The sequence below is a fragment of the Protopterus annectens genome, chromosome 2.part1 (assembly GCF_019279795.1).
Source record: "Protopterus annectens isolate FY-2018-M chromosome 2.part1, PAN1.0, whole genome shotgun sequence".
In the NCBI taxonomy this organism is placed as follows: domain Eukaryota; kingdom Metazoa; phylum Chordata; order Ceratodontiformes; family Protopteridae; genus Protopterus; species Protopterus annectens.
The window spans coordinates 1,007,427,096-1,007,439,953 of NC_056729.1; the positions used below are offsets into that span (position 1 = coordinate 1,007,427,096).

Below are 12,858 nucleotides of genomic sequence, written 5' to 3' on the forward strand. Positions count from 1 at the left end.
GATGACAGTTAGTTTAAAAGTAACAAAAAAAAAGAGCCAGGTGCACACCGTCAATAAATTTAATAACAAATATTAACAGAAAGCTTTCGCGCAAAGCTCTCTCAATGCATAAAAACACAATTTCAAAATCTTAAAAAATATAGTCAACCAGCCTATCAAAACACACACAAAATATCACAATATAAAATAATGTCATGATATAAAATAATCACGACACATAATACTAAAAATGCAATCCATAATTGCTCAAAGCATACTAAAACATCATCTATATTTTCACACACAAAAATATAAATATATATACATACATATACACACAGCCCGAGTTATAAACAATCATGTCTAATTTTTAACACAGGTTTTATGCAACGTAATGCATTTGTTTCAATACCTCTGCATTATTTAGACATATACAGATGATTGGTGATGATCATAGATTTAAATGTCAGGTAATTCAGAATATTTATTTAGGGATACGTGGGGTGATTATTAGGACATTAATGGAGATGTCAGAGCATAGATGGACAAATTATTTCAGAGCAGATAAAAGTTCTGGTCTTAATTATCAGAACAGCATAAACTGTCTGTACCAATTTTTATTACTATACATTTTTTCTGCAACAATGTTGTGACTAAAAAAAAAAATGAGAGCCTAAAAAAAGTGTGCATGTGAAAAACTCCAACGGCAACAATCCTGGAACAAGAACACAGACAAAAGTCCAAAATTTAATAAATTAACAGACAGTTAAGAGCTAAAAGGTGCTTCAACAAAGTATTAGTTTAAGGGTGTGCACACACAACAAAATATTAGCTTATCTTACCCCTCATTGGTAAGATCAGACCATAAACAAATTTCCCTGGACATCCATATCCCGTCCCCACCCCCAGCCAAGGAAATCACTGTAAAGAATTTCTCAAAAGCCAACTTTGCACTTCTCAAGACTGAGGTGGAATCCTTCAAAGCCCCTGGGCCAGAGGATAAAACAGCCCAATCCGCAGAATCCTTTACAAATGCATTCTATGAGCACCTGCAGGAATGCATGGATCGTGCTATCCCAAATAAAACCAAGACTCACTCCTCCAAAAACAGGAGACCGGTCTGGTGGACCCCGGCCATAAATAAACTATACAACAGAAGGAGGAAGCTACTACATGACAGAGCAAAATCCCAAAAAGGGAAGGCATCTCTGATCAGTATTATCAAGAAACTTCGATCCCTCATAAAATCATCAAAGGCCAGTTTCGAAAGAAAAATTGCCCTAGACACTAAAGATAATCACAAGGCCTTCTTTAGTTATGTCAGGAACATGGACGGAAACTCCCAGATATGCTCTGAATTGTTGCATAACGGTACAAAATATACTGAACCTACAGACATAGTCAACATCCTGGCAGACAGATTCAGCGCAAACTTCTCCCTCCCTTCCCCCCCAAAGGAGCAAATGCCTATCCCAACTGAATGTAACCTCCCTGACATCACAGATGCACAGATGAAAGCTGCCCTCTCCAAAGCAAAAAACACAGCATCTATGGGACCGGACGGTGTCCCAGGCTGCGTCTTACATGAGCTCCAAGAAGAACTGAACCCTCACATTACGTCACTGTTCAAACTTAGCCTTACTACAGGATATGTACCCAAAGAATGGCGTACAGCTACAGTGGTCCCACTCCACAAAGGTGGTGCCACAATGGACCCCGGAAACTATCGTCCCATAAGCCTGACTAGTCTGGTCTGTAAAGCTATGGAGCGTATTATCATGGAACTCAAACATTGGGAGCCTCCAGACACTGGACCCTACCCAATTCGGCATTGTTAATGGCAGATCTTGCCTCTTAAACCTAGTTGATTTCTTTGAAACAGTTACCAAAGCCATAGATGAGGGCAAGGTAGTCCACACAGCCTACCTGGACCACGCAAAAGCCTTCGACACAATACCCCACTTGGGCATCATAAATAAGCTTACCAGCTTAAATATCAACCCCTATATCACAAGATGGGTTGCAACCTGGCTCAGAGATGGTACCCACATGGTCAGAATCACAGGTGCCATGTCCGAATCCAAACCAGTTACAAGTGGCGTCCCACAGGGCTCAGTTCTGGGACCTCTCTTGTTCGGTATATACTTCTCTGAGGTTCAGGCTAACACGGGGGGATTATGGCTGACAAAGTTCGCAGATGACTGCAAACTGGGGGCCATAACCGAATCTCCAGCTGACACAAGCATCCTCCAAAAGGGTCTTACAGAGATGGATGCTTGGTGCCAGAGCCACGGCCTCAAGCTAAATGCTAAAAAGTGCATAGTCATCCCCTTTGGGAAAAACAAGGTGCCCACAAATTACCACATAGGTGGTAATCCATTAGGTACGGAAAAAGTAATTAGAGATTTGGGGACCAACGTAGATAGTAATCTCTCCTTTGATAATCACATTGCCAAAGTGGTTAGAAAGACCTTCTATATAGCCCACCTTATCACGAAAGGGTTCGCATCTAGATCAAGAGAGGTCATTGTGCCCCTCTACTCGTCACTGATCAGGCCCATAATTGAATACAATGCCCCTTTTGGGATGTACCTTACCAGACACCTGCAGCAACTGGAGAGACCCCAAAAGTACCTCACCAAGAGGATCATGGGCTACAAACAGATGTCCTATGCAGCTCGACTAAAGAAACTCCAGCTCTACTCAGTTGCTTACCGCCTACTCAGAGGCGATCTATGCCTGACGTACAAAGCCATGTCAAACCCAGAATTAATTGACATGCTCCACCTCAAAAAATCCAAGTCCCTTAGAGTTACACGCTCCAGGGACCTAAACCTCAGCACAAAAATAAATAGGACATGCTGGAAGGACAGATTAATTTCCCAGAGGCTCCCCTCACTCTGGAATAGAATCCAAATTCATGTTAGACATAGCCCCTCGCTGACCCTCTTCAAGCGAAATCTGGACGCGTGGATGGGAAATCGCAAATTCACCCCTGGGATCTCTTCTGTGTCTCTGCTAGACAGAGGCACAGTAAACTAATCTTAAAAGGATACCTTCTGTGACCTACTTTACAGAGGCACAGTAGGCTAATCTAATAGGGAGGCGGAAGCCAAATACACTCTGGCTAGGCTTATAAATGCCCTAGGGCAGATAGCCTAGTATCTACCTATGAACCTAAGGGTATGCACACTTATGTAACCAGCGCATTGACATTTTTTATATTTTTTCCTCTAACAGGTATGTTTGTTTTTCAATTGAATTGTACAGGTTATAGGTCACATTAAAGGTGGGAAAAGTTTTGAAATGATTTATTGTGGTCTCATTTTTTTATATATATCACAAAAACCTGGCATTTTAACAGGGGTGTGTAAACTTTTTATATCCACTGTATTTGATATATTTTATCAAAATAAATTTATTAGCTTACTGAAAAGTACATAACTTTAAATTATGCAAGGACGTGATTTGTTAGTTTTTGTAGTTAAATGAACAATAAATGCTTACTTATATGGTCTCAACAATCAATCCTAGGCCACCTGTGTCATAATCATACCTTTATCACAGAGTAAACCTGTGTTGTTTTACTGTTAAATATTATTTAAAGAGCTGATAACTAAGTGAAGTGTCACCTATCATGCCCAACTACTTTTGAATGAAAGTTCTTCTGTTTACATTCTAAATCACAGCATTCCACCATCTGGAGGCCTGTATGTGTACTGTAGCTATGGTCTCAAATGGATCTCAGGAATAAGAAAGAGCTGTAAGAGACCAAAGTCTTAAAAGTGGTCATGGTTAATGGTATGGGGGTTTACTGAATGGAATTAAGGGTATGACCTACTAATATTTTTTTTTTTACTTTAGCCTTAGGTTTGAGTCTATCAGTCTCCATTTGTTTATTGTGTAACTGTCCAAGCCACATAATTTTACAGTGCTCCTGGCCCTCCACTAGAAATTCATGTGACCCAGTTAACAAAATGCATACATAAATTAAAAAAAAACAAAAAACTGAGAAAGTATTTAAGTCAAATAATAGCTAGGCTAGATTTCCAGATAATGTTTCTAAGAAATGGAAAAACAAATAGCCTAGTACCTAGCTATGAACCTATCTGCCCGAGGGCATTTATAAGCTTAGCCAGAGTGTGTCAGCTTTTGCCACCCCATTGATTAACTGAGCATCTGTCAAGAAGAGGCAGGGGTCCCAGGACCGAGCCTTGTGGGACACCACTTGTGACTGGTTTAGAGTCGGACCTGGGGCCCACTATTCTTACCATGTGAGATCCGTCTGTAATCCAGTTGGCAACCCATCTCGTGACACAAGGGTTTATGTTCAGGCTGGTGAGTTTTTATATAATTCCAGAGTGGGGAATGGTGTCAAAAGCCTTGGCGAGGTCAAGGTAGGCTGTGTAAACTACCTTCCCCTCATCTATGGCCTTGGTGATTGTCTTGAAGAAGTCAACCAGGTTTAGTAGGCATGATCTGCCCTTAAAGCCGAACTGGGTCAGGTCAAGTGTTTGGAGGTTTCCAATGTCTTTGTTAACGAGTTCCATGATGATGCGCTCCATAGCCTTGGAGACTAGGATAGTCAGGCTTATGGGGCGATAGTTAGCAGGGTCAGTTGTGGCCCCTCCTTTGTAGAATGGAATAACTGTTGTTGTGCACCATTCTATGGGCACGTAGCCTTTGGAGAGGCTGAGGTTGAACAGTGTGTTTAGGTGGGGGGTTAGTTCGTTCTGTAGTTCGTGCAAGATGCAGCCTGGGACACCATCTAACCCCATTGACGCTGTGCTTTTGAAAGGGCTGTTTTCACCTGTGCATCTGTGATTTATGAGACACTACACTTTTCCGGTATTGTTGTGGGCCCTTTTGGGGGTGAAGTTTGCATGGAATCTATCTGCCAGGATGTTGGCAATATCAGTGGGTTCAGTATATTTTGTGCTATTTTGCACTAGCTAAGAGCATATCTGCGAGTTGCCGCTTAGATTCTTGACATAGATAAAGAAGTCTTTGTGGTTATCTTTCGAATATTTGGCTATTTTTATTTCGAAGTTAGCCTTGGAGGATTTTATGAGGGACCTTAGTTTCTTACTGATACTGATCAGGGATGCCTTTCCTTCTACGAATTTACTTTTTTTCTGAACTAGTTTCTTCCTTCTATTGTACAGCCTGTTTATGGCAGGGGTCCAGCAGACTGGTTTCCTTCTCTTAGGGGAGTGAGTCTTGGTTTTGGTAGGGATGGCACGATCCATGCATCCTTGTAGGTGCTCAGAGTGCATTTGTAAAGGTTCCTGCATCTTGGATAATGTTATACTTCAGCGTGGGGGCTGTGAAACTTACCACCTCTGCCTTAAGTAAGGTGAAGTTTGCTATAGAAATGTTTTTCACTGTGGTTTCCTTGGTTGGAAGTGGTGGTGTAGTGTGGACATCCAGAGTGATTAGTTTATAGTGGGATCTAACCAGTGACGGGTTGACCCCCGGTGTGGAACGTTGGTGATGACCAGGTCCAATATGTTTTCGCCTCTGGTAGAGGAGTTTACCAGCTGATCCAGGGCATTTGAGTTGATAAACTCCAATAAGCGCTGGACCTGGGAGTTTGTACTTGAGTAGTTTTCCCAGTTAACGGTAGGGTAATTGAAATCGCCCAATATCAGGGTGTTCGGTAGGACCTTCATGTTTTCCACTGTCTCCAGGAAGGCGGAGTGGTGGTCCTGGGTCATGGAGGGTGATCTGTAGCAGGCCACAATTTGCACTGCAGATTCACCTGATGTTAGTTGCACATGGATGATCTCAGAGGTAGCATGCTGCGCCACCAACCTGGAGGTGTAGGTATCCTTGATGAATATGGATACACCCCCTCCTTTTGTGTTTCGGTCCATGTTCTGTGGCCAAAATGTGTGGTATGAGTTATAGCTCGGTAGTGCTGGGGTGCTCTTGAACCAGGTTTCAGTTACTGCACAGATGTCGACGTTAATGCTTTCAGCGTGTACATTTTGAAATTTAAAATCCTGGCGTTGAGTAGCATAACCTTTTTTTTTTTATTTGTGCTGTTTACGGAGGTGGGTTTGACTTTTGAGCCTTACCTAAAAAAGGCACTATGGGGGCAGTAAGAGCCTTGGCCAGTATTCAAAAGCCTAGGGGTGACAGGTGCAAGCCATCTCTTGAGAAGCAACAAGACTTGTTGAGCATGTCGTCCCAGGCTGACAGACACTGGATCCCCTTTGAATGACACCAGAAGCTTAGCCAATTGTTGAAATTGATCACTTTTTCTTTATACTGCGGTATCATTCTTGGTGAGGGCAGGATGTTACTCAGGGTCAGGGTCATACCTGCCTGGGCCACATGATCAGAGAGCTCTTCCGTGTCTCTTCATGTAGTCCAGGGAGGTACATCTCAGGTCATTCACACCAACATGAACAATGACAGAGTCATATTTGTACTTGTTCTGGAGTTTCCTGAGTGCTTGTGTTATGTGGCGGATTCTGACTCCCGACAGGCAGCTAACAGTAACCTTCTCCTTGTCCAGCCTAGTGAGTGGGACGTCAGTGTGCCTAACCATAGAGTCGCCTATTACTAGTGTGTTAGGTATGTTATTTCGCCCAAAGGGCTGTGATTGTGCGGCGCACTGATTTTGTGTTTTTATGTATTGCCTGGTTTGTGACAGGAGGTGCAGGTTTTTTGGGTGTCTGCTTTGGAGGTCTGTGATGCTTTTGCAGGTTTTTATTTAGTGCCTCGGAGTATAATTTCATGTATTTATGTGTATTTTTTGCCAGTGCTGATTTAGTATGTCTATGTGAGGCTGGAGGTGTGGTGCAAGTGTTGACCTTCTCCTCATGAGTGCCTGTTCCAGTCTTGGGTGGAGAGAGCTTAGCCTCCAATTTAGCTATATAATAGAATCTCTCACATATGTTAATATTTTGTGGTAGGAGGAGAGGGCTGTCTGTGTACATGAGGCAGTTGTAACATTGCCTCAGGATACCCAGGTTCACCAGCTGGATTGGAGAGTATACCTGAAATTACCCTTTGGTCATGCCTGAATAGTAGGGTGAGCTGCTTAGTCGCTTGATTGGTGAGGGGTGAATAATGAGCCTTGCCCTGCTGGGAAATCAAGTGTCGGGGTATATTATTGCTGTTAGGTCTGAGCAAGTACTGGACTGTAGGATGCTTTTAAGTGCTTAAGTTGAGAGTTAGACTACTTTCAAGGGAAAAACTGAAGAGGAGACTTTGTGGAGCCAGGATAAATTTAGCCCTAGCTAATCGGCACTGCCCGGACGTGCAAAACCTTGCAAACGTGTTTTTTTACAGCAGGGAAATGAAAGAGATAGAAATTAGCCCAAAATGGCCTATAAACTACTAACTTCTGGGCTGGAACCACTCCTCCAGGGACAGATGGCTGCTCAAAGCTCCCTCTTTCACAGGTGAGCAGAGAAACCTCCCTCTATCCAAGTAAGGTATGGGCAACTCAGAAAATTGTAACACAGCCCTGAATTCAGCACTAGCCTGAAAACTGGAATATACTAGCTTAGAAAGGTGGAAAACAAGGAAAAATTTTTTTTTTAAAAAGATAAGGCAAAAACAGTAAAAAATACACTTAAAACAGCTTTAGATGACTACAAGCAATCAGAACAGGCTTTTAAACAAATTACCCAAATAACCAGTAACAAAAATCTCAAAACTAAGACCCGTTCCTGTAGTCTTCAATCAGAACTACAGGAATACTGCAGGATTCACTACACAATGTGGAGGTCCCCATAGCTGTTACCAAAGACACAGCACTCATATGTCGAAGCTGCTGTTGATAATCCAGAGTCTGTTGCTAGAGGACACATCTCCTTTGTAATCTTTGGACATACTTGCTACTACCCTGTCTTGCCATTCTGTGACTAAAAGGAATACTCCTTCTCACCCGATTGGCTAGACAGTAACAAAACCCACTGACTGTAAAGGACTAGTATGACACGTGATTTCAGTAATAGAATTGTAGTTTCCTCAGAAGCCCCTAGTACCGGAACATGCTGTACAAGTGATATCTGTGTCCCTACATCTATAGCAGGTTTTACTATGGTCTCTGCTATTCTCTCGCAACCCAGACACATACTAGGTCAGAAGTCTCAAGAGGGCTGTGTGAGAACTACATTTCAGCTGTGGGCTACAATCTCTAAAACAAAAAGAAAGGTAGACCAGGAATGCATTAAGGTGCTTTCTCTCTTGTAGAATTATGGTGGCTTGAAGGTTGTGAGTTTGAGAGCCCTGCTCTAGGCAAACTGCAGATCCTGTAAACGGTCCATAGGCTTGCACAAGCTGTCCAAGTACATGAATGCATTCCAAGATGGACTGGCGTTTCACTTCAGAACAGTTCTCTGCCTTACTTCCACTGCTTGCCTGGACATCCTCTGGCTCCCTTGAGACCCTGAATAGGAGAAGGAAGGTGTCAGACAATTAATGAATGTAACATTACTTACACTATTAGAAAACTATTACTATATGGACCATGTGGTTCAGACAATCACATTTATGGTACGGTTTACTGTACAGCTTGTTAATCTGGTTCAGGCCAGTTGGGTCAAGCTTCTGTTGACAAACTAGGCATATTGCTGCCTTCTTGGATTCTTGAACACACTTTGATGTAATTAACCATTAACTGTTTATATGCGCGTGCCTGCTTAGGGGTGTGTGTGAATATATATATATATATATATATATATATATATATATATATATATTTTACACACACAAAACATAAGAAAAGACTAACTTATAATATATTTATATCATGTCTTTAAAATTATGATCGTAAATCTACTGCATTCAATAGTTGCAGCATACCGAAGACACAAAAGTTTTAAGCAATGTTGGAACGTGACACAAAACACCTTTGTAAAGTTGTATTTGTAAAGTTTTAAGCAATGAATATATGTGTGTATATATATATTTATACTTGTATATTATTTATTTATATTTGTCGACTGGGAGTGTCGGACTGGACGTAGATCCATTTTCAGCAGAGGCCCTGGGAGAAAAGCTCCACAGTTAAAATAAACAGACAGTAGTTACATTGGATTACATAGCGATTAACAATTTACATAGCAAATACTTACAACATATTTACGGATGAAGAACATAGTACATCAGTAGACAACTAGAATCTTTATCTGTGAAGTACATAACAGACATTAACAAATGTTACAATAAGAAGTTCCTGCTGTATAATAAGTACTAGGCTTATAAGCATCTGAGCTTGCTATAATCAAGGTGGTTAGTGGAGTGGAAAGAAAGGTAGTGGTTGGATGGGGTGGTTTATATTAGAGTGGGAGTTGCAAGGGCATAGCCAGCATGTTTTCGGTGCGCTTTTAGTAAAGTTATATATATATATATATATATATATATATATATATATATATATATACATACATACACATATATATATATATATATATATATATACACACACACACACATATACACACACACTGATAAAATGACAAAATATTTTTGATACGTAGAGTTTGACAAAAATATTACCAAAATTTAACAAAATATATGCTATTAGAAATGAACGTTGCCAGAAATATCAGATTTGTGTACCAAACTTCAGTTATCCCCATTTACTGAGGCAACAATTTTTGTACCAGAGCAGAATTATCAAGTATATGGTACTAACAAGTAGCAGACATACCAGAGAATGATCTTCATTAGCTTATTTTAACCAAAACGTTACTCTAACAAAATAGGGTTGCCACCTTTCCGAATGCCCAAAGTGGGACATGTGTGCTACAAACATCAGATTTTGCAGGGCAAAACATACCCACGGCCAGTACAATGGACATAACTTCAGCTTTTTGCCTGAATAAAAGTTTATTCTTGTAGCATTTTAGTTCCTTATTCTGTTTCTTATAACATTTAGGCGTTTCAGATACAGAATAACGGTTTTATGCAACTATTACATAAAATATTGAAAATAATTTTGCCCTAAAATCTCAGGACATTTGCCATTTTTTCACATTTTTTGCAGGACACAACTGCCCAAAGAGGGACTGTCCCTCGCAAAGTGGGACAGGTGGTAACCCTATAACAAAACGCATTTGTACAATATGGCTTACATGGGTATGCCTGACTCCAGTCTTTACATCGGTTAACCCTAACTGTAAAGCATTCGTTACTTAAAAATAACACATTTCCAAGTCACGTAACAGCGCCTGATGTGTATACATAACTAAACATGTCAGATGAACTGTTTCGTGACATACACCACATTATTATAGCAGTACTACAGCTACAGAATTATAATCTTCTGTACTCCATTCCTCGGAACAGGAGCAATCCCGTGCTCGAATATAGACGCGTCACTTCCTTGAACCCTGTGGCGCTGGCGAAGGCTTGCCGACGCTGATAACAGTTCCTTGCGCTCCACTCTAGTTGACTATATATGGTCAAAGCAGTGGTGAATGCTGTTTGGAGCTTGTTTCCGGGTTTGAGACACCAGGGAGGGAAGTGTAGGCAACCAGTGGAATAGTTGCCGGTACCTGTAAGGTCTGTAGGATATTGGGGAATTTGTTTATCGTCTAGTGAGGAACAGAGAGAATCGCTAGTTCGTGCAGATTGCAGCCATGTCTTATGACTCTAGTAAGTGACAGCTGTTATATTCTGTGTCCTGTTGGGTGTTGTTCTATGTGGTCTGATGAGGGTAGTGGTCTTGCTTTGCTGTAGCTTTTAATTGGGGGAAAGGGGTAGTGACTGCACCTTTACAGGTGGTTCACTCTGTCTCTTGTGTGTTTTTACATAATCTGTACACTTTTCATTTTAAGTACTCTTCGACCTATCACAGACCTATCGACTTATCACAGTTTGAAAAAAAATAAAAATCTCGGTCAGCTCGGCATAGTTCTGAAGAATGCGGAAATAAAGCCCAGAGCAGACTGGAAGCATGTTCTCGGACTCTGTTTATGTATGAACGAATGAATCAATGGCATTGTATGTGTTTTCTGCTCATGGCATAGATGCTAATTATGCACTCTGCAAGGCCATACAAATCTATCTAACCAAACCCGAAAGGGTGGTAACTGGCGTGTATTGAGTTTCTGTATTTTTTCTTCACCTTATTTCTAGTTTATAACTGCTTCAGTTTTGTTGTATTCTTAATATTGCATATACTTTTGGTAGAAATGTTAACTTTGTAATTTGTAATCCTTCCCCTAGAAAAAGTGTTTGCCTGCCTTCCTCAAGTAGAAAGAGGTGTTTCCAAAGTTATTGGTGGCGATCCCAAGGGGAAAAATTTTCTTTACACCAATGGGAAAAGTGTCATCATCCGGAACATTGAAGTAATTATTGATATTTGTTAATCATCGTTTGTGATGTTTTATAGTAATAAGCTTGTGATTTGGTTTTGAATATTTATTTATTTATTTATTTTTTTTCCTCTCTGTAAAGTACTGGTGATTTCTACTCTTCCTCAATGAGTCATGTCTGAACACGATGCACTGCTGTCATTTCATTCTGCATTTGCTTTAGGCATTGTTTTGAATGAGTTTTATACCTTTTTAGCAACAGATTTGCTGCTAGGACCAGATTTCATATTGAACACTAACATGAATGTTAAGTCTAGTAGTTTGCCGATTTCTTTAGTTGCATTATTGGTAGCCGGTTTATTGCCTAGAAAGGTTGGAACACCTGCATTTAATCATCTGATTTGGTAGACAGAAACATTGTTGCTGATAAGGCATTATGTAAGAATCATTTAATTACTTCCCACTTAAATTCCACTTTTGAAAAGCACCTGGTTGAGGTGGTGGTGTTTGGGATTAATCCTGAACCTCTGTGGAAGAAGGGGACCACTTAAATTCCACTTTTGAAAAGCACCTGGTTGAGGTGGTGGTGTTTGGGATTAATCCTGAACCTCTGTGGAAGAAGGGGACTGTACTCTGCACCTCTGTGAATGAAAAGTTTGGAAAGGTACTTTAGCCATGGTCTTGAATTGGTGTTGGTTTCAGTGGATGTAAAAGATCCTCTCGCAAAGAGTAGTGGATGTTAGCTTGATGCCGTGGTCAAATTGCCTCTAGTAATTACCACCTTGAATCTCCCCCAAATAGGCCACTAGCCTTCTGGGACACCGGGTCAGCAAGGCGTAAATAAAATAAACAGTTACCTTTAATTTTTGGAGATTTAAAGCATCTTACCCAGTTCACATAGATCTGACTAATTCAGCAAGGTACTTATTTCAATCTTTTATGGAAAGGAGCATATTTCAGGTTAAGCTTTGTGGTAGTATTTTTTTTTATGTGTATAAATTTTAGGTGTATCCAATGATTGGTTTGATCATAAAATGTTATTGCGTCAAAGTATTAGAAGAAATACAGAATTCACCTAAGTAACCGCAAGTGGTAGCAAAAAAAGAAATTTCTTTCCAAGTGGTGTTTTGGAATCTAATGGAATTGTAGGTTTATAGGTATGTACTAGGTTAATGACCGCTGGGGCCTTTTTAAGCCTAGCCATGCATCTCAAATTTTTTTATTCTGGTACCCTTGATAAGTGTAAGCGGTGACTTGGGAGATTAAATCATTTACAGGCTGCCTGTATCTTTTAGAGACATTGATACCAAACCATGGATGAATTTTCTGTTCCCCCATCCATTTGGCCAAGTTGCACTTTAATTGGATTAGGAAGCAACTCCTCCATGTGGATGGGGAGCCTATTTCAAAGGGTCATTTCTGGACACAGCAGGTCCTTTTTATATCACAGGTGCATTTAAACCATTAGAATGGGTAATTATGGTGCTATTTGTTTTGTTTTGTGGATTTTGAAGAAGTCCATTAAGGTGGGGTCTGACAATGCCTTGTATGCCATGTATATTTATTTAACATTTGTTCACCAGGAAAGTCTTACTTG

General features: G+C 40.6%; 1 protein-coding gene across 1 annotated transcript in view; it reads left to right on the forward strand.

Annotated features, from left to right (window-relative positions):
* The first annotated feature begins 10,356 nt into the window (after positions 1-10,356).
* The window catches only part of WDR1 (WD repeat domain 1), a 549,035-nt gene continuing 546,533 nt past the window's right edge, over positions 10,357-12,858 (forward strand). The window contains exons 1-2 of the mRNA XM_044063522.1: positions 10,357-10,599; positions 11,173-11,294. Of these exons, the coding sequence (XP_043919457.1) occupies positions 10,584-10,599; positions 11,173-11,294 (138 nt within the window). The 5' untranslated portion in view covers positions 10,357-10,583. The remainder of the gene's footprint in view (positions 10,600-11,172; positions 11,295-12,858) is intronic.